A 22,500-nucleotide genomic window follows, 5' to 3' on the forward strand; every position below is an offset into this window, starting at 1 on the left:
GATGGCGCAACATATGATATGGCGTTTGAACTGCTAGCCATGGGCTCATTCTCACAGTAACTATGACCTGAGGGAGTTCCAGGCGGTCCCCGACAAATTGATGGACTATTAAACTTCGACCATTATTTCATTTACAAGAAGTTAACACATTTAGAGAATGTGGAAGAGTGACTGTTTTTGATCATACCTTCACTGTTATATCTACCTACAACACAGTCATGGAATCCTCGACAAAATCATATCTAACAATTAAACAATTAAACAATTAAACAATTAAACATATTCTCAGATTTGGGTCGAGAGACAAAATCTCATCAAATGTGGCTCTAATCTGAACTAAATTCGGGGTCCTTGATATGAAAAAGGTTTAGAATCACTGTTGTACACTATGAATACATAACACGGTATGAATCTGCCCCCCTCTCTCTCTCTCTCTCTCGCTCTCTGACGTTCTCCTCCAGGTCTGAAGAGGAACTACAACGACGCTGCGGACCGCGTGTCTTTCCGCTCCAAGCAGAACGTGGACTACGCCTACCTGATCCACTACAGCACCAGCCTGGGTCTGTACTACCTCCAGCTGGAGGACGACGTCTCGTCGGCGCGCGGCTTCCTGTCCACCATCAAGCAGCACGTGGAGGAGCAAGAGGCCAAGGCGAGCGCCTGGGCCACGCTGGAGTTCTCGGCCCTGGGCTACATCGGGAAGCTCTACAAGTCGGCCCACCTCCCTCTCCTCGCCCGCTTCCTCTTCCTCTTCTACCAGGAGATGCCGTGCGACTGGCTGCTGACGCACTTCCGCGAGCTCATGACCCAGAAGGAGACGCTGCTCTTCAAGCCCTCGCTGTTCCAGCACACGGGCACCTTCTCCTCCTTCAAGGGCACGTACAACAAGCTCAAGGACAAGGACTTCGAGGAGGCCACCTACTCCAACCCGGCGGCGGACGTCTACTCGGACATGTCCGTCTACAAGGACCACATCCCCAGGCTGGCTTGGTCGGCCGGCGACGGGTTCTTCTGGGGCCGCACGCCGGACAGGGGGAACCACCTGACCGTGGTGTTCAACCAGCCCGCCGTGGTGAGCGGGATATCGGTGGAGACGGGCACGGACGGCAAAGACTTCCTGAATTCGGCCCAGGTGGAGATAGGCCACGGCGTGGACGCCACCGAGAAAGGCGAGAAAAGTTGTAAAGAGTTCCGGACCTTGGGGACTCTGGAGAACGGGAAGTTTGAAGCGCAGGAGCTGGAGAAGAAGTACCCCTCCGCCTCTTCCTGTCTGAGGATACAGGTCACGGCCCAGCAGAAGGACTGGGTGGTCATCAAGAAAATCAGGATCACAACGAAGAGCTTGAGCACACCTCAACACCAAGCCGAGGTGTAAGAAATGCTCCCACCCCCTCCCCCTCCCCCCGACCAGATAAATCACTTATCTTGGTGTAATCTGTTGGGGCTTTGTATGGAAACTCTGCACATGACTTCTTCCACTGTGCCTCGTCAAACACTTTAATCTATGGAATAACAAGTCTTATCGCTACCTCGCCGAGGCAGTGTCAACAACTACTGTGGAATATGACAAAGAGGCGTTTGACCGAGCTCTGTGAGAAACCTTTTTTTTGCCTTCGACGTCACGATGAACTGAAAGATTTGCAGTGCGAAAGGTTGTCACACTGGTATTTTAAGTGCTAAGTAAACTGCACACCCATGGCGGTCCATGGGTTGTGACATTTTAATCTTGAAACAGATTCGATAGATGGTCAAACCCAGAGAAGTTTAGACAGAAACTAGTCTGTCAATAAGATGCAAAAAACATTATTAATTTATTTATTAATTAATCATTTATAAATAAGATGCACAAGGTGAAGCTTGTCATTTGTATTTGAATGTTGGGGTTAGGGGGAACAAAAGACTCATTTCTGAGTTTCATGTGGTTTCACACCCTCCCTCCCTGTTTCCTGCTGCTGGTTGCCTGTTTCCTCCCAGGACCGTTTATAGCGAAAGAGACTGAAAATAATCATAATAATTGTTGTGACTTTGTACCTACCTATGTCTTGTAATGGAGCCCCCCAGAACAATAATTTCACACGTGCATAATTGTACAACGGAGTGACAATATCTTGGATCTTGAAAGAGAGTGACCGCTAAAGCTCCGTTCAATGACCAAATATAAGAGTTCCGGTTTGGACGTTTAGCCTTCAAAATAAAAGCGGCCGCTATGCAACCACATACTATTTTTTTGCAATTTCGGCTAAAATAAGCCCGTACAGTACGAGTGAATTGACATTCACCTCGTTTTTGTAAAATATCGCCGCTACGCAACCACACAATGTTACTATTTTTAGCCATTTCGGATAAAATAAGCCAAACGTTCCCACTCTTTGACAGCGGCGCGCACCTCCTTGCCAGAGCCGTGTATATAGAAGAGTTGCGACATCTCCATTCACTCCAATGGTCCAGTTTTTTTACTCAAGAGTTCCAGGAAGTAAGTTTCTGGATTAAGCAGCACTGTCGAGTTGCAGCAAAATGGACCGTTTGTGTTGTACTTTGAAAGGGTTTTTTCTTTTTTAGAATCAAATTGTACATTATCAGCTTTATTTTAGCATTCAAAAGTACCTTCCTGGCTGTTCATTGGCTAATGAGTCACACAATTTGGTCCTCCGCTGACGCCACTCTCTCTAAATTGCTCTGCTCCTTGCTACTGAAATTTTTTAAAACAGGAAGTCGACAACCGGCTACCGCTGAGAATCATGGGAAACTTAAATCCAGGAAAAAGGTGAATACTGAACTGAATGTTGGCTGATATAAATTGAAGGGCGGGGATGGACATTGAAATCCAGAAGGAATTTTATTCTATAATGTTGAAGTAATGATTATTACGGGGCCTTTTTTTCTATGTATGGTTACAGGGGATGATTGCACTGTGTTTCTTTCATTGCTCTCAAAGTATGAAAGACAGGGTCAGATTATGAAGTAGATTAATTTATGTTTCAACAGAAATAAAAGATACGTGTTCTGTTATCCTCAAACAGACAGACTAGTGCAGGGATGGGCAACTTTGATGATAGAGAGGTCCACAAAAAAATGTCCCTCGCTACCAGAGGGCCAGATTTTGCACTAGTCACTAGAGAGACCACACCTAGAGCCTTACACATAAGGCTTTGTTCACAACTTGCCAGTGAACTTTATTGGGAGTGGCTATTTTATTATCTATTGTATACTAACACAGATCATATCTGTGCTCGAAATTCCAAAGTGGTCAGTGATGCATCATCAGGGGGAGAAATCTCTACACGATCAGGAAAAAGCGGTTTGGTTGGATAGAGGCTTATGAGATACAAACTACATGAAGTCAGTTTGTTCTGTTAGGAAAACCAAAATGTCTTTATTCTAATTTTTTTTGCATTTCTGAAAAGTGACCTTTTATATTAAACTGTTCCTTGTTCACATCTGAAACCTGTTTGGACATCCGTGTTTCATTTCCTGATAGTGCGTAGAATAGATTATTTTTCTCTTCCATACACTTTCCATTATGCTACATAGCTAATGCAGTGGAATCCGCTTATAGTGATCACAGTTATAGTGATCAACCGCTTATTTATATTACCGCTTATATAGCGCTTATTAAATAATTTGCTTATAGTGACCAATGCTTCGCTTTCAGTGATCATTTTTGGGCCTTGTCCCACCTGAGAACAATGGATTTATTTTACTACAGTAATTTTTTTTTTTTTTTTACTTGCAAACTGCCAAAAAAATGAGCCAATGAGATACAGCAGCGATACTCAGTGCATGTCTGTATATATGCAGAGATTGCAGCATCTCTGTGGAGATGTGTCTCTGTCTACGCAAGTCAATAACATTCCTTTACTTCATATGCACTGTATTCATGTAATACATACAAGTGTCAATTAGATGGTAATTTGCATGAAATAAGAAGAAAAAAAATCTGTTATGATCATCCGCTTATAGTGATCAATTTGACCCGTCCCAAGGTGCTCACTATAAGAGGAGTGCACTGTAACCATCTCAGACCACAGTTCAACCTACTTTTTTTTGCAAAGCAACTGCAGATAGGATAACAGCCAAACTGACAAGCAGAAGTATAGTCATTTAAGGACTGGAAACTCCCACTGACAACAATACAATGGTCCCTGATAAGTAAACTAAACTATCCCTACTTAACTTTGATACATGCGCTATACGATGATTTTTTCATTAGTAAACTAAAATTAGTAGCCTACAATATTTTTCCACATACTTTTCACATCATCATGGCGACAGCTTCCATGTTGAGGAATGTCCTGTCATAACAATGACATTATGCAAATTAGGTGATGATGACAGCAGCCAAGGAGAAACTGTAGCTAAAACCTTCATAATCGGGAACTGTAGCCTTGCTCAAGTTTACTCATGAAAACTGGTCAGCGAGTCTTTGTACATGTATTTCACCATGATGAGGTGCAAAGGGCCTATTTCTAGAGTTTATGTGGGTATACCCTCCACTACATCATTGGGTGTATTCACCTTATGTAGCCCCACCCACTTGACTCAGTTGTGTTATGACTTCCTGTTCAAAACACCGTCTGTTTTACCCTATTTACAGTCTATGGTTTTACCTGCTCACTAGTACTGTACTGTCACAGGAAGTGTAAACACAATAGAGACAGTCCGCATGTCTGGGAACGCCCACAAAATGTTAAACGGCTGGCGCGCGAGTGGGGTAAAACCGCCCATATATCTCATGGGCTGACTCACCAAAAGACGGTGCTGCGGCTCTAAACTACAGGTTTGGGGGTTCTAGAGCAGAACACAAGACGTCTGCTCAGATGTGCGTTTACTGCGGTGGTTAAATCCCCGATCGTGTCTGCCTGGGCTGGGCTATCAGCTAAATTCTAACTTTGCTGAATGGATAGAACGGGGGTTTTTACCCCACCCTGACCACGCCCCCAGCCAGGCTGAGCCAGCTAAACCAGCGTCTATGACGAGCCGTGGCCTCAACCTATAGGAAGTAACTGGCTGACCTCTGTGTTGGAACATATTGGTGAATAGGGATACAAGAGAAAATGGAATTAACAAAGATAGTAAGAGGGAGAAAATCATTGAGCTGTATTTGTATATTTTTATATATACATTATATATATATGTTCCTCCCAATAAAATATCATTGAGAGAAAAAAAGAGAGGAGAAAAATGAAAAAGGCAGTTCAGTGTTCTGGCTGTGCTTCTCTTTGGCTCTGCCTGGAGGATGGGAGCGCCCCCTGGCTGGCCGCTCCGTCTTGGCGGGGGCTGTGACTCGCTGGTCTCCCCCCAGCAGCAGTCTCCGGTCTGCCGCTGACCCCCTCACCACCAGTAGCAGGCCTGGACGCTGGCTGCTGTCCAACCTGGGAGCACTGGGTCATCAGCCCATCTTGCCCACTAGCCTGAGTGGCTGCTGGCCTCTCTCCGGTGGGCTGGGTGCCGGATCCATCAACAGCCGCCTGTGAGACCTGGTTCTGGCTGGCCGGTCTCTCTCCTCCGCTCAAGGGCCGGTTCTGGGAAGCTGGACGGGCGGCGGCGGCACACGGTGTAGGTCTGGACGGGCATCGAGACGACGGAGCAGCTCCGTCCTGCTCTGAATCCCCACTGACCTGAGAAGAGAGAGAAGAGGCCAAATACCCAATGGATTAAGTTAGGTGTCAAATATGTCAAACCTTTCAAGATGCACTTTTGCAGTGATTTTTGAAAGTTAAAGTCCGAAGTTGAACGCCAGTGGTGACCACAGAACATGTTGTTGGAGGTCGACCAGTCATGATCTCAGACTGAGGTATTTAAAGTAGAAGGTCACTTCAACAGAAAAAAAAGGGGGGAAAAAAGAGGTAACTTCAACAGACATGGCAGCAGTTACAACTCACAGACGCCCGAGGTGAAGAGTGTTCTCCTCTTTCAAGGTTCAAGTCATATTTCTGCACTGGTAGTGGGGGGCCCATGTCCAACATCTATCCTTCACAATAGTAACCCTATATGAACAAAATAGACCCCGAGGGAATTCCCACACAAAATTTATGACTTCGGCAGATAGAATTGTAAGTAGAATTGTGGACTTTTCTTTCTGGAAATAATGCAAAACCGGTGTCTAATACCTCCTTTTGTATTATTGGCACTTGTCAGCTTAACCTAAGATGCACCAGGACCAGTATATAACGCATGACAGCCATTGAACTGGCTCCACTGGTTGGTCGTCAGTCGAGCCTTTCACCCTGTTCTATAGAGAGGCAAAGTGACCGCCTACTTCCTGCTTCAGCACTGTACCAGAGATCTTTATCCGCCATTTATTTTCCCATAGACATTTCGTAAAATGCTTATAAAAATAGATTTACTTCGTCAAAACCAAACGGTTCAGCTATATTTAGAATCGGGAGAGACAGAACATTTCACTCGGACCAAAACTAAAAAAAAAAATACACAGAAAAAATATTCCGCAATTTTTTTTACGTTTTGGTCTGAGTGAAATGTTATGTGGTCTCTCCTGTTTCTAAATATATCTGAACCGTTTGGTTTGACGAAGTAAAACTATTTTTACAAGCATTTGCCAGATGAAGGTCTTGTTGTGACCGAAACGTTGCTAAATAAAAGTCTGAAGTGAAGTCAGTGTGCGGGATTCTCCTTTCTCTACTCATCTGATGCTCCGACGCACCTGACGCACACGGTTTGTGCAGAGATCACCCCTCTTCTACAAGCATTTTATGAAATGTCTATGGGAAAATAAATGGCGGATGAAAATCTCTGGTACAGTGCTGAAGCAGGAAGTAGGCGGTCACTTTGCCTCTCTATAAAGTCTCTCTCCCATAACGTCGGAGCCCAGGCTGTAAAATCCAAACCCTGTGTAACACGAGCCTTTCAGCCTGCCTATACACAAATGAGGTGGTGAATGATCACATGATTCTCTGATCCATCTCAGCTGTTCAGGTGTTAGGTCATAGCACAGCATCAGGTTATATGAGTCACGTCATCTTTTATCATCAAACTTAATTTACATTATAAAATGGCTCTCTCAAATCAAGCAATCTGATTGGTTCACAGCCATTGTATAATTCCAGTAACCGAGTTCAATAACCCATGGCCATGGGTTATTGGTTGCCATGGCAACTCTCTTACTAAGAGAGTAATAATAAGGCTTACCTCAAATGACAACGTAGAAAAAAAAATGGCGGAGACAGCTGTCAGATCCTTGTGAATCAATCTTCGCTTATAACTTTACTAATACTTCGCAGAAAATGATGTTTTGTACAAGAATAGATGCGGGCTAATGTCTTCTTTGCAAAAGAAAGGCTGTTAACTCCGCATTTAACCCCGCATTTAACCCCGTAACGTTAGTTGGTGTCGGGCAAGCCCTGAGAATGCAACGCTGCGCTCGAGCTGCCTGGGTTTCCAGAAAGCTCTCAGCCAAGCGCCAGGATTGGCCAATGTCGACTTCAGTCTCCAGAACGATCCAATCAAATCACCCGCACGTCTATCTTCTTGCTAGAGGTCCCGCCTTACAGTAGTGTTTCAACTGACTCTCAGAATACCATGCCAGTCGGACTTATAGTGTTATTATTATTATATTATTATACTTGGAACCCTTTTATAAAAGCAATATAGCACTCGAGCAGCGTGTGTTGTGGAATATATCCCCCTGCTCAGTTGTTATCCCACTCGGCCTGCGGCCTCGTGGGATAACAACTGATCAGGGGGATATATTCACCACAACACACTTGCTCTCGTGATATATTGCTTAAATATATCATAATAGATATATATGTACTGGGTTGGCAGTAGACTTATTCAGCAGAGAGGGCAGGAATCAATGTTACTGACCTTAAAGGTTTGGCACAATTCTTAACCGTTTATTTTTTATTCTTTTAAGTCACATGTCTTCTTATATGGGTTAGGGTTAGGGTTAGGGTTATTTGTGTCTGTATTTTGCCTTCTACTGCAAACCAATTTTCCCCTCGAGGGACAATAAAGATCTGATCTGATCTGAACTGAACTGAACTGAACTGAACTGAACTGAACTGAACTGAACTGAACTGAACTGAACTATCACTACAGTTCAGCAGCTATACTATTTGCTGATGTCACTGAGATTCCTTTAGGGCAAAAAACACTTTTGTAAGAGCCACAATCCAAAAGCGTTTGGAATCCCTGAAACCAGTTTGGTTCAGTTTGAGTCTTGCCAGCTCTTCAGCTCTCCACCTTTCAGAAAGTCGGTACTGGACCTTGGGTGCTTTATTTTGTGATGTTGTTGCAAATGGGACCGTTTGATTTGTGAAATGACTGAACCTATGGATACGAAGAACTCAACTTCCCAGAAGGCTTTAGCTTCGGGTTGAGTATCTCTGCTTTAGGGCCAACGAGCCAGTGCATCACTCATAATCAACCACATGACCGTTTCTTTTAACACTGCAGTGAACCATGTTCTTATTGGGCTGTGGCCCTAAATAAAATAGACGGTGGAACAGATCCAGATCCAGATCAATCAATCAATCAATCAATCAATCAATCAATCAATTAATGTTGTGATTGTTGTGATCAAAAATGCTGATTTTGCAGCTGCTTTTCTAAAAAATTGCAATGCAATTTGCGATGTTTTATGTGATTTTTTTGGTGGGAAAATTGTGGGAACTGGCAAAAATTGTAAGTTGAGGAGAAAAATTGCAGTTAAACTGGTTCCTCAACTTGCAACTTGAGGAACTTGCAAGTGGAGGAACCAGTGAAACTGGTTCCTCCAGTTGCAACATGATATTGTGACTGTTTCGCTGTTTTTGCAGAGAAAACGTGTGAATTTTGAAATATTGCGGAGATTGGTTCAATTTGCATTACTTATTGCAATCGCAAAATCGCAATTTCCTGGAGGGAGTGCAATAGGCGAGTTATCTGCCAGGCTTTAGGAAAGAGCAGCTCACTCTTGAGAGTTGAGCATATTGTCCCCACACATAGGCGGAGTTTGACTTTGAGCTTTGGGGCACTTCTACAGCTCTGGTGGAAAAAAACTGGCCGTTTTACATTTGAAATTTTGCCCGTTTGAAGCCAGATTTAGAGGAAAATATTAGAAATATTAGAATATGAGTAGAATTACAGAACATTAATACTCATTATTGTTTAGTAATGTAATGTATATTATATAGCGCTTCACTGTTCATTGTTGCTTTTGACCGTGCTCAAAGACACTTTACAAATACAGGATAAAACAACTTTAATAAAGAGAGAAAATATTAAAATAGATGAGAGAGAGAAAAAAAAAGATTATAGGTCAAAAGCAACAGTGAAAAGGTGGGTTTTGAAAGCTTTTTTGGAAAGATGACATAATGAGTATGAAAGACAATGAGTTTTGGCCTGTCAGATATGACTGGGGAGGGCATTCCAGAGGGAGGGGGCGGCTGCAGCAAGGCCCTGTCAGAGGCCCCCCTGTCACAGCTTTAGCAAAGAGATACCTGTGATTCTTGTCAAAGTGGATATAAATTGTATGATCATATTCAGCCAGATAGTGAGATGGAGATTTACAATGGTGAGCAAAAAATTAAAAATAAACAAAAAAATACTGCCCCCCCCCCCCCCCCATTAACTCCACCCATGCCCCCACATTTGGATAAATATGATAAATGGCAGACAGACATGCCCTCATACATAAATGTATACCAGTGGCTGGGCTTGCACATGGGCACAGATGGTGCACCTGCAGTTCTAGCCTTTAATCTTTCTTTTATGAGGGGAATCTGAGAGGCATCCCTGCATGTCCCCACGAGCCCTCCCTAGAGATCTGCTGTAAATAAGAACAAGGTCATTTCCTGCTTAAATAAGCTGAACTAGAGGGTGGCGGCATGATGCATTTTGATAACAGTGCTTTAGCCCGGAGGTTTTCAAAGTGGGAGGCGGGGCCTCCCCAGGGGGTTGGGCCTTCCCAGGGGGCAGGGCTCCAAGCAGTTTCAGATGAAACTTAAGGAAGTTTAGTGGAATTGTACTGTTTTCCCCACTTTCCCAGAGTCAGAAACTAATAAATCCCTTCAGACAGACCATTTGTATGTACATGTATTCTGTGTAGTCTGGTATGTCAAGCAGCAATATCCGGCTATCTTGGCCCAATTGTCGAGATTGGATCAAATCAAATAACAATCATGATCCCATTATAGGCATCCAGGAATTGAGCGAGGAAGGGGGAGGGGGGGGCTTTTTTCAAGCTTCGTCTGTGGGGAGGCCCACAGTCTCAGACTTTGAAAACCCCTGGTTTAGCCTGTTGTGGTATTCAAACTATCCTCGCAGCTCATACACTGTTTGACTTAGAATAAATAATGTGCACAACCAGTTTGAATGTTTGAAAAGTTTGAAAGTTTGAAGTCAGCTTGGACAGACAAGTCTTACATGATGACATTTAAAAGCTATGAGGCAAACTCTGGTTACTGCAACTAAACGTAACTGACTAATAATGGAGGAGTTGCTATTCGCTATTCACAGAAAATGACTGAAAGTTGTTGAAAGTGAAGATTTCAGCTAAAAACAAAATGATGTCTTTTCAAGTCAACTTGGCATTTCAGGGCTTGTGGATACTTGGGTTACGCCAGGTGAGCAGTATGGGGGCTTTTTTGTTTGTTTGTTTGTTTGTTTGTTTGTTTGTTTGTTTGTTTTTTTAAAGCTCGAAAGTTGGACACCATCCACTTCACTTCACTCCAGGAATGTTTTGTGGAGTGAAAAACTCCACACGTCCTTCCATCGGCATGGGGGTGAGTAGATAATCGAAGGTTCATTTTTGGGTGAACTCATCCTTTACTACACTGTGTTCAGAGTCTCTCTGCGGAGCAGTGATTTGATGATGTCACCGCCTCTATAGACCAAATCACCGTGACGTCACCATGTAAACAAATTTACTTCCGGGTACCACTTGGGGAAGGCGGCAGGTTTAAATGTGCGTGTTGTCAAATAAATGCTGTCAAACCCTCTCGTTGTTTTCGGCCGACTACTTTCAATTTAAATGGTTAAACGGTTGGTAAACATGCTTGTCCGACGTATCTAGCCTTTCTTCTGTGTTTGTTTTATGTAGTGTTAGCTAGCTAATAACGTTTGTTTGTCTGTCAAACTCGCTGTTTTGCAGACTCGTTAACGTAGAAGAGCCTGGTGACGCGAGGTTACGTTAACGTTACAAACAGAGCTACTGACGCCACGTTAATTTAATTTAGCGTCAAGTCTACTCTGGTCTGGTCCAACAGGTAAATTAGCTAGTCTGGTCTCCACTAACGTTAGTGAAAGTGTTGTTATGAATGATATTAAACAACAACACAACACGGACGAACCATTTTTGTCTTCTTTGTCTGTTTTTGTCTTCAACACGTCAGTTTGTGCCGTCCACCGCCATTATAATGTGTGGACCTCAGGGGTATCCGGAAGTAAATGTAAACATCCCGCTGATTTGGTCTATAGGAGACGGTGATATACAGTATTTTCAATTCCCCAGACCTTCAATGGTGGCGTGGCGTTTGTTTCTCACAATAGTGGTGTCCTCAGCCTGGACACAGTGACTATTTACACAACCTACCTTATAGAGGTATGTATCTTACCCTGCAGAAATGTCTCTTGTTTTATTTGGTTTATTGCGTTTCATTATACAATGATACATTGTAGCATCTCTCTTGTAATGTGTTGCGCTGAGAGTCTGTCAGGGCAATTTCTTGGCCTCACCGTAGCATCTACTTGCACTTTGCGCTGATGCGCACCTTAAACTATTCATGCCTGTTTAGTTGCACTTTGTATCCGTTTTAGTTTACTCTTTACTTGCACTTTGAATTTGTTGTGCATTTTTTATCTGCTGCTTTGTGTTTGCTTTTATGTTTTGTTTTAATCATGTGTGCCTATGTCAAACTTCACCACATGTCTGCTAACATTCCTGATGTCTGTACTAAGTGTTTGGAAGAGAAAGGTACTTTACTTCATTGTCTATGGGGATGTTCAAAGATTCAAACCTTCTGGAAGAGTGTCATAAATTGTTTGTCAAAGATCTTTGATACTGAAGTTCCTCTTAATGTCAAACTTTGTGTGCTATCCGGGGGACTTTGTGCAAACAACAAAACAAGCTAAACTACTGGACTTCGGACTTCTTCAGGCCAGTAGAGCTATTGCACTTTGCTGGAAAAATATGGATGCGCCATTACTAAAAATGTGGAAACGGGAACTTTCGGAATGTATTGGCCTGGAAAGACTAACGTACATTGCTAAGGGCAAAGGGAAAGATATTGCTCAGCTCTGGGAGCCATACATGCGTTTCATGAGAGATGGAGGCGGAGGTCTTGCCTGAAAGTTTGTAAAAAAAAAAAAGAAAAAAAAAAAAGGTGTGAGCAATGTGGAGGAAGTGTTGTGATTTGTTTTATCAGTACTTAGTTTGAATTGTTGCAGGTTGATTGTGTGTGTATGTGTGTGTGTATGTTGTAAAGTGTCTGGTCTTTAAAGTTGTATTGTCACTGTATGTTGTGTATAAGGAAAAAAAAAGACAATAAACATATTGGGGGAAAAAAATGTGTGCCTATGTCTCTGTGTTTCTTTACGCTCACTGCAAACCAAATTGCCCTTCTGGGACGCTCAATAAACCTGAATCTTGAATCTTGGACTTTCCATTGACTGTGGCCATGTTGCCCGCGCCAAATTGTGTTTGTGTCCCCACCGTTTGGCCTCTTTGCAAGGGTGTTAAGACTCTAACAGCTGTCCTGCCACCTTCCTGTCTGTCTAAACTTAGTCCCGAGATGCGCTGCCTCTGCCAGCCCTTGGAGAGATGGCGTCTGAGAGTCACGTGGGGGTCGGCCAGTGTCTCTTCCATTTTGCCGGGAGCGCAGCAGCACCTCCTCGACTGTCATCCCTTCTGTAGATCACATTGAACGTGTAGCGCTGGAAAATTAGCGTCGTGTTCTGAAGAAGGATGGTGCCGAGTGGCTGATGATCTGTCTCTTAATGCGACATCATTATTATGAAGTCATAGAATTTATGGCAGGCAAACGCTAAAGCCAGGAGCTACTTTTCATTTTGAGTGTAACATATGTTTCAGGGAGACCCACTGAAGCGAAATCCACCGGTTTGTTCTGTAGGCAGATAGCACCAAATCCACCGGTTTGTTCTGTAGGCAGATCAGCACCAAGTCCACCGGTTTGTTCTGTAGGCAGATAGCACCAAATCCACCGGTTTGTTCTGTAGGCAGATAGCACCAAATCCACCGGTTTGTTCTGTAGGCAGATAGCACCAAATCCACCGGTTTGTTCTGTAGGCAGATAGCACCAAGTCCACCGGTTTGTTCTGTAGGCAGATAGCACCAAGTCCACCGGTTGGTTCTGTAGGCAGATAGCACCAAGTCCGAGTCGGGATCATGACGCAGCTGGTGCAGATTAAAGTACTGCAGTACCAGGTGGGCTGGTCAAAATATCTTAGTGATGCATGCTGCTCCTGCCAGCTCCATTCCATTCCTCCATTCCTGGCAGAGCAGTTCATAGGGGGGTTCACTGTGGGGAGGAATAAACTTGCATGGGTCATTTTATCATGCAGAGAAAGTGCATGAGGCCCTTATCCTCTGGGGAAGGCATCAGATGGACAGTCTCAGTCTTTACAGGACCAGGCCTAGGGTTTAACTCCTTGGTCAGTCTCAGTCTTTACAGGACCAGGCCTAGAGGTTTAACTCCTTGGTCAGTCTCAGTCTTTACAGGACCAGGCCTAGAGGTTTAACTCCTTGGTCAGTCTCAGTCTTTATAGGACCAGGCCTAAGGGTTTAACTCCTTGGTCAGTCTCAGTCTTTATAGGACCAGGCCTAGGGGTTTAACTCCTTGGTCAGTCTCAGTCTTTATAGGACCAGGCCTAGGCGTTTAACTCCTTGGTCAGTCTCAGTCTTTACAGGACCAGGCCTAGGGTTTAACTCCTTGGTCAGTCTCAGTCTTTACAGGACCAGGCCTAGGGGTTTAACTCCTTGGTCAGTATCAGTCTTTACAGAACCAGGCCTAGGGTTTAACTCCTTGGTCAGTCTCAGTCTTTATAGGACCAGGCCTAGGGGTTTAACTCCTTGGTCAATCTCAGTCTTTACAGAACCAGGCCTAGGGGTTTAACTCCTTGGTCAGTCTCAGTCTTTACAGGACCAGGCCTAGAGGTTTAACTCCTTGGTCAGTCTCAGTCTTTATAGGACCAGGCTTAGGGGTTTAACTCCTTGGTCAGTCTCAGTCTTTACAGGACCAGGCCTAGGGGTTTAACTCCTTGGTCAGTCTCAGTCTTTACAGGACCAGGCCTAGGGGTTTAACTCCTTGGTCAGTCTCAGTCTTTACAGAACCAGGCCTAGGGGTTTAACTCCTTGGTCAGTCTCAGTCTTTACAGGACCAGGCCTAGGGGTTTAACTCCTTGGTCAGTCTCAGTCTTTACAGGACCAGGCCTAGGGGTTTAACTCCTTGGACAGTCTCAGTCTTTACAGAACCAGGCCTAGGAGTTTAACTCCTTGGACAGTCTCAGTCTTTACAGAACCAGGCCTAGGGGTTTAACTCCTTGGTCAGTCTCAGTCTTTATAGGACCAGTCCTAGGGGTTTAACTCCTTGGTCAGTCTCTGTCTTTACAGGATCAGGCCTAGGGGGTTTAACTCCTTGGTCAGTCTCAGTCTTTACAGGACCAGGCATAGGGGTTTAACTCCTTGGTCAGTCTCAGTCTTTACAGGACCAGGCCTAGGGGTTTAACTCCTTGGTCAGTCTCAGTCTTTATAGGACCAGGCCTAGGGGTTTAACTCCTTGGTCAGTCTCACTCTTTACAGGACCAGGCTTAGGGGTTTAACTCCTTGGTCAGTCTCAGTCTTTATAGGACCAGGCCTAGGGGTTTAACTCCTTGGTCAGTCTCAGTCTTTACAGAACCAGGCCTAGGGGTTTAACTCCTTGGTCAATCTCAGTCTTTACAGAACCAGGCCTAGGGGTTTAACTCCTTGGTCAATCTCAGTCTTTACAGAACCAGGCCTAGGGGTTTAACTCCTTGGTCAGTCTCAGTCTTTACAGGACCAGGCCTAGAGGTTTAACTCCTTGGTCAGTCTCAGTCTTTATAGGACCAGGCCTAGGGGTTTAACTCCTTGGTCAGTCTCAGTCTTTATAGGACCAGGCCTAGGGGTTTAACTCCTTGGTCAGTCTCAGTCTTTATAGGACCAGGCCTAGGGGTTTAACTCCTTGGTCAGTCTCAGTCTTTACAGGACCAGGCCTAGGAGTTTAACTCCTTGGTCAGTCTCAGTCTTTACAGGACCAGGCCTAGAGGTTTAACTCCTTGGTCAGTCTCAGTCTTTACAGGACCAGGCCTAGGGGTTTAACTCCTTGGTCAGTCTCAGTCTTTATAGGACCAGGCCTAGGGGTTTAACTCCTTGGTCAGTCTCAGTCTTTACAGGACCAGGCCTAGGGGTTTAACTCCTTGGTCAGTGAGGAATATCTCACTCTGAAGTGACACTTTTCAGGATTTTCAGGAAGAGTTGCTCCATACATCTCTGGGAACATCTCAGTTCTCGGTCGTGATGTGAATCATCCAGTTTCCGTTGTAGAGACTCTTCGGCCCAAAGGGAAATCAGGCAGCTCATGTTTCAGGTGTGCTCCATCATCCACCTGAATCAATTTTGTCTGTTGTTGTGGCTTCTTCCATCTTCTTCTACATCTTCTATATGACACTGTTGTCACGTAAATGAGCACGTAGGCTACTTTCACTTACGCAGAGGATGCCAGCATTTAGCATTAGCCAAACCACAGCCTTGGTCTCTGTTTGACATCACCGTATGACATCACTGTTACTTCATATGAATCATTTGAACTGGGGACGTTTGAGATGAGCCAGGACAGGATGCTTTCCAGACAGCGTAGACCTTCATGGATCAGGTGTGTTGTCACTTTCGGTACATTTGGTGCTCTTCAGATGGTAGTATTATCAGTGTTGGGGGTAATTCATTACAAAAGTAACATATTACATGTAATATATTACTTTATATTACATGTAATATATTACTTTTAGCAGTAACTCAGTAATATAACTTATTACTTATAGGATTTCAGTAATATTATACCAGTTACTTTGTCAAGTAACTCAAGTTACAAATTGAGTTGTTTTTAAATCAAAGCACACATATAAAAAAAAATATATATACAATCATTTCCTAATTAAACTGTGTGTTTTTATGCAAATAACCACTATAGATGACAATACCAAAGGAAAATAATAACATTTAGAATTTTGGATCGTTTACACTGACTTCAAGGCGGTTGAAATTATTTTTCGGGATGTTCCAGGGTGGCGATGTCATTCTGCTGCTGCTGTTGTTTTGGTAAAAGTAATGCAAAAGTAGTATAATAAGTAACAAGTTACTCTACACAGACAGTAATATTGTAAAGTAACTTATTACTTTCAAATGAAAGTAACTAGTAATATGTAGCATATTACATTTTGAAAGTAACTTGCCCAACACTGGGTATTATGGGCCCATTTGACATTTGGTCTTGTTGATTTTGTCTGCTGCTTGTGGGAAATGGACATCTTGTCCCCGTCCTCGTGGCATTAATTGCCGTAGTATCCCAGAGTGATTGTGACACACTGTGACATCCCTGTTGTGCCACCGTCACTGTCACCGTCACTCATCCTGACATCCCAAACATAGGCTCATCCCTGGGTGAAACATTCCCTCTCATTGTGTTTGACCTCTCAGCTGTCCCCTCCATTATGAACAGGCATGCTGGCACATAAAACAAGGCCTGCTTTCACCAGGCGTTAACGTGTCAGTTGAAATCATCTGTTTTTGCTCTAGTAAATCAACAGGAGACAGTATAATATACTTGTTCTCCTGCAACAATTTTATTGTGGCACTCTGAACCTGTCGTCTCCTCTTGAGTATCCATTAACAATAGTGAGAAATGGGGCCTGTGTAAACATTGCACAGGTGAGTCTCATGGCTCTATAGTAGCACCGCCCTGCCCAAACAGTGAAAGAATTCATAAAACACAAAAGGTCTAATCATTAACTCATTCTCCGCCACAGTTTTTCAGAAAAAGTCACTCGCCACCAGCCATGGTTTTTGATCATTTTCATTAATATTCCAAGAGCCACAGAATATGTTTCTACTACGTAAAGACTGAATATCCCAAAAGAAAGAAGAGAGCCTCGACTTTCATTAAGAAAAAAAAGAGTTTGATTCGAGCCTCATTCGTTCTTTAGTTATCGACACCTGAATGTAGGTCGTTTTCACCAAAAACAACAACATCAAAAACAACAACACCCCCCCCCCCCATCAAACGCCACCTTGCAGCCACAGCAGCTGGACTACACTTGCCACTACTTAAAGTATTATAGCTGCTTCCCCTACCACAACTTTACACCATCAGACTTCTCTTGTTAACCACATTGTGCACCGCTCAGACTGTAACTCATATTTAATTTAATGCCTATTTAACTCGGTCTATAAATTCATGTAAATTCACTGCCTATTTAATGCCTATTTAACTCAGACTGTAAATTCATGTAAATCCAATGTAAATTCATATTTAATGTCTACTGATCACTCCTCCACTCATGTAATATATTGGATTGCACTTGCAACATTGTGATTGTCCTTTAGTTATTTTCCCTACTTCTTTATCTCTGAATATTGACATGCTGCATTCAGACATTAGACAAATTCCTCGTATGTAATTTGCATATTGTGGCAATAAAAGTGATTCTGATTCTGAAACAACCATGATCCTGCCAAACCTGTTGTTCCCTGGATCAGCTCTTTGTTCACGTATATCTGTGTGTGTTATTTCAAGATTTAGCTAGGTTTAGTTAACGGACTGAGGTCCTGACCTGCTGTGCAGCATCCAGCCGCGCCCCGGCTGTATTCTTGCTGCCTCCTTGTGGCGGAGAGGTGCTGGTGCGTCGTGGGTCCAAGCCCCAGGCCTGCAGTCTGCTCCGGCCCTCCACAGAGCGGCCTGTGGGGTTGATGCAGCGGGCTGCTGGGAGGCGAGCGGGGAGATCCCAGGTACCCTTGAAGTCTGGCCAGGCACTGCCTTTCTGCAAGCGCAACACACACACACACACACACACACACACACACACACACACACACACACACACACACACACACACACACACACACACAGATAATTAATTTATAAATAAAGTAAATGTCAAAAATACTAACAAATGCTCATCACAAGTTACCAGAACCAAAAGTGTTTTTTAAATTTGTCTGATCAGCAGACAACCTGATCAGACCTAACCTACCCCTAACCCTAACTCTAACTCTAACCCCCCCCCCCACCACCACCACCACCACCACCAAGTAGACTATGTATTTTCTAAGGCTAAGGAAAGCAAGCAAACATTAGCATTCGTGAAGCTGTAACCAGCAAATAGCCGATGTGATATTTTCCGAATCAGAATCAGAATAACTTAATTGATCCCCGGGGGGAAATTGAGTCATGCTACAGAACGCTGCTCACACTCAGGTATGGAAAAATATAAACAGAAAAACATAAGAGGCATAGGATATTAGGATAATAAAAAACTAAAAGGATTCATTGATTATCAAAATGATAATCAGTTTATTTTCTGACAGTTTCCTGAATTTCAACAAGGGGATTAATACAGTGATATCTTTATATAAATCGACTAATAGTTTCAGCCCTGTGAGTAATAGAGGATGAGAGGATTTTGATATGTTCTCACCTTGGCCACTCCTGGGAGCAGATGTCCTTTATCATTGGCAATAAAGGTGGTGTGACCTTCTAGTGCAGCAGGTCTCTGTCCATGCACGCACACACACACACACGCACGCACACACGCACACACACGCACGCACGCACGCACGCACGCACGCACACACACACACACACACACACACACACACACACACACACACACACACACACACACACACACACACACAGTAAGTAACACCATTTGGCAATGTAAAATAGCCTAATTCACTCTAGATTAGTATATACTGAGCCGAGGGCCTGCTGACATTAGGTTACTGTACCTTTTTGTAGTCCTCCTTAGACGCACACCAGTTCTGCAGCCTCTGTGACTTGAAGGCACTCTCATACTGAAATGAGAATGGAAAAACATGAATGTCACAACAGCACTACCTCTTATTGTTTGTTCCTGTTTTTTCTTAATCCAAATGCAGATATTTACCTGGTTTGCTGAGTAACTGGACGCCATCTCTGCATCTGTCTGCAGCCTCTTCTTCAGTTGGTGTTTACTCGTTGCATAGCAACAGGGCGGATGCTCGGTCCTAACCAGGGCAACTCAGAAATGGCAGCCACGTTTCAGAAGTTAAGAACTAATGACTCATAAAACGGCAAAGCGTTATGAGAACTTCACTTTTGGCGCATAATCACGACTATCCGAAACATGAGATGCAGTAGTAAGTAAAGTAAAAAAGTAGAGTCAAAATTAAGTGTAGGGACAAAAAACATCAATTCTGCAACACGTGTTCGTCACGTCAGCAGAGCTTTTATTTTGGAAGTTGTAACCGGAGGTGAAAATGTAGACCGGAAATCCAATTGTTTTTATTCTATCTGGCTGTAGCTAGCTAGCCTGCTAGTGGCTAGCATGCGAAAACTTTGTTTTAGGGACAACGTGAATATTAATAAGTAATAAGTAGTAATTAGTAACGTTAATACGTGTTCAAGTTATACATCGCATTGGCACGAAAACATATTTGCAGCAGCGCGTGAGTGAGATACGAGTTTGTACCACTGGCTGAACAACAGCTAACTTAACGCTAGCTGTGGGCTTGTAGACACAACCACAAACAGCATGGAGGGACCGTCCTCTCGGTTGTCTGGCACGCCGGGTGGACCGACGTGGCTGGCCGGCAGGAGAGGCTCGGGTGAGGGTGCAGAGACCGATGCTGCCCGGGACATCAAAACGCACTTCCGCGTTTGTCGGTTCATCATGGAGACAGGTAGGTTAACCGTTAACCAGTAGGTGTGTGTGGATGTGGGAGAGTGAGTGATGATCACTCACTCTCCCACATCCAGTGATGTGTGTTTCTCTTCCAAAAGACGTGAAAGCACCATGTTGACTTGATAGGCCTGTTCCCACTGCTCGACCAATCAGCATTTGGATCACTGCAAGAAGCTGCAGGGACTGGGTTGGGGTTGGAATAGACCCTTTTCACAGCCGCCATTTTGTGTCTAAAAGGCGGGGTAAACACAGGTGCACCCAACTCACTAATTAGGGCCCCAGCACTGGAACACCTAAATGGACTGGAAGTTGGAAACCCCAATTAAGGTTTTGGTACACCTGTGTTTATCCTGCCTTTGAGACACAAAATGGCTGCCGTGAAAAGGGTCTCAGCCATTTGTGCGCAATGGAAGCGCTCTCGACATGATTTCCAAAGCATTCACACGCGTTGTGTTGTGTGTGCATGCCGCCTAAAGGAGCGTTCACACCGAGATATTTATTTTTCGCTCTGTCGCCCAAGTCAACCCTTTGGAATCGCTCTGTCGCTCTGTTTAAATCGCTCATCAACAGGCACACGAAATGACGGACATGTGGGGGATATAACGTTACGCAATGTCATGCTGTTTGTCCACTACGAGCCACCGTCATTGTTTACAAGCTAAGCCTATCAGCGTGCTCCTAATGCGAGCTGCATACCGGTAGTAGCCTACAGACTTCACTTCATGTCAGCTGTCAGCCTGTCAATGCGGTTTGTTGCCACACAATAAACCAGTGGTTTGTTCCAAGCCAGAGTGATCCTTGACTCGCTCTCACACAGCAGCCAATCAGCGTTGAACAGCGAGCGACTGATGCCAGCGTATTTTCGCTGGAGTTGGGATATTTCATCTCGAGCGACGAGCGTATTTTCTCCCTGTCGCTCTGTCTCTGCCGCTCGGACGCCCAGCGATTATTCTCCCAGGCGAATATACGCTCAATCGCTCGTTTGCATTGACTTTGTATGTAAACTCGACGCCAGCGACAAACTTTAATAGGTCGGTGTGAATGCAGCTTTAGAGTAACTATCAGTATTAGGATAGCACTTCCATAATGTGTGAATGAATGAATGAATGAACATGACAAAAGATGAAGATGAGCCTTCAACTCCTCTACCTCTCTCCCTCCCCTCTCTCAGGAGTGAAGCTGGGCATGCGCTCGGTGCCCGTGGCCACGGCGTGTGTGTTGTACCACCGTTTCTTCGAGGGCGTGAGCGTGCGCTCGTACGAGCCCTACCTGGTGGCCATGAGCTGCGTGTATCTGGCCGGCAAAGTGGAGGAGCAGCACCTCAGGACCCGTGACATCATCAACGTGAGCCACAGGTAACAAGCGTTGGGTCATACCAAAGATGATGGGGTATCAAAGCAAGACGCCCCGACTTCAACTCACTTCCTGTAATCTTGTCGCGTGGCTTTTGCCCATGGTTTCCCCCGGACACGCCCACTTAGGAGACTTTCAGCAGGTCTGAGTCTGTTGGAGTCAATGGGAGGCACTAAAATGACATTTTTCAGACAGACAGATCAGGAGAAAATTTGTCCATGACCTGTCTCTGTCTCAGCAACACACTCTCGTGAAATTTGGCAACAGGAACTCATGTTAGCAATAAGCGATTAGCTAAAGCTACAGTTCGTTGATGTAGTAGCTAAATCTGTGGTTGGATTTTTTTTCTTATTGAATTATTATCTTTTGGCCCAATTCCACCGCAGGTAGTAGCGCGGTCCCGCTCCGCTCGACTCGATAAATGGTCTCATTCCACCGGTAAAAACCGGCCCAGCCCGGTTTGATTTGGGGCTGAGTTGTGCTACTTTTGGTCCCTGCCTTGTCGGGGTTCTATTCTGCGAACCCGGGTTCATACGGTGACGTGAAAACATTGTACACGACTGATTGGTCAGGCAGAATCGTGTTTACTCTGTCTATCCTACTGACTGTCAATGCAGCGCTGCATACCAGTTTAGTGGGGGCTTACCTTCTCTTCTGTTATGCTTTTCCATCAGTCTTTTGTGTTGCTGCCTTCGCCTCTGGTGAAATAAAATCGTGGCGGTGGTTTCAATTGTCCAAAAGTCCGCTGCTCTCAGGAAGCACTTGTGTAGTTGAGTGCTGCGTCGGCTCCGCTAGGCCGCAGGCGCTTTGGTGAAGCCGCGGTCTTGCCTGGTGAGAGGCCGCCGGGGTAGAGGCTTCACTCTAGCGCAACCCCCGTCCCTCGCGCCCGTCCCTCGCGCCCGTCCCTCGCGCAGCGCATGTGAGTTTTGACTAACAACAAAGTGATATCCATTCTCCTGGCCGAGTGTCACATTTGCCCATGTACACTGTAGGTCATTTAGAGGCACCAGTATTTCATAAACAGTTTAAAAGTTCTGTGTATGGATTTAATTGTAACGTTATATGTTATAGCCTACTTCGGAACATGGGCGGAGGGCAGATATGCGGTCGCTATGACGACCAGGTGTGGGCGGGGGCAGATGAACGGCGGTCGAAGCAGAACGTCCATCGGGTTGAAACAAGTAGAGCCGAGTGGTGACGGGCTGTGCAGGGCTGTAAAATGTGGTGGAA

At 44.6% G+C, this 22,500-nt stretch overlaps 3 protein-coding genes across 3 annotated transcripts in view; 2 read left to right on the top strand and 1 right to left on the bottom strand.

The window, feature by feature from the left end:
• Positions 1-3,438, top strand: part of LOC310794410 (alpha-1,3-mannosyl-glycoprotein 4-beta-N-acetylglucosaminyltransferase C) — a 10,448-nt gene extending 7,010 nt beyond the window's left edge. The window contains exon 5 of the mRNA XM_083656406.1: positions 462-3,438. Coding sequence (XP_083512532.1) covers positions 462-1,375 — 914 coding nt within the window. The 3' untranslated portion in view covers positions 1,376-3,438. The remainder of the gene's footprint in view (positions 1-461) is intronic.
• Positions 3,439-5,195: 1,757 nt separating this feature from the next.
• cfap126 (cilia and flagella associated protein 126) lies at positions 5,196-19,211 on the bottom strand (the record flags this gene model as incomplete). Its single annotated transcript, XM_083656974.1, has 5 exons — positions 19,141-19,211; positions 18,983-19,048; positions 18,670-18,744; positions 17,806-18,012; positions 5,196-5,618 (listed from the first exon to the last, which is right to left on the bottom strand). Exons 1-5 carry the CDS (start codon positions 19,165-19,167, stop codon positions 5,196-5,198), a joined length of 798 nt encoding a protein of 265 aa, XP_083513100.1. The 5' UTR covers positions 19,168-19,211.
• A 334-nt stretch (positions 19,212-19,545) lies between these two features.
• The window catches only part of LOC310794380 (cyclin-Q-like), a 10,804-nt gene continuing 7,849 nt past the window's right edge, over positions 19,546-22,500 (top strand). The window contains exons 1-2 of the mRNA XM_083656370.1: positions 19,546-19,915; positions 21,089-21,272. Of these exons, the coding sequence (XP_083512496.1) occupies positions 19,768-19,915; positions 21,089-21,272 (332 nt within the window). The 5' untranslated portion in view covers positions 19,546-19,767. The remainder of the gene's footprint in view (positions 19,916-21,088; positions 21,273-22,500) is intronic.

The sequence above is a fragment of the Poromitra crassiceps genome, assembly GCF_964638095.1.
Source record: "Poromitra crassiceps genome assembly, chromosome: 20".
Taxonomy (NCBI): Eukaryota; Metazoa; Chordata; class Actinopteri; order Beryciformes; family Melamphaidae; genus Poromitra; species Poromitra crassiceps.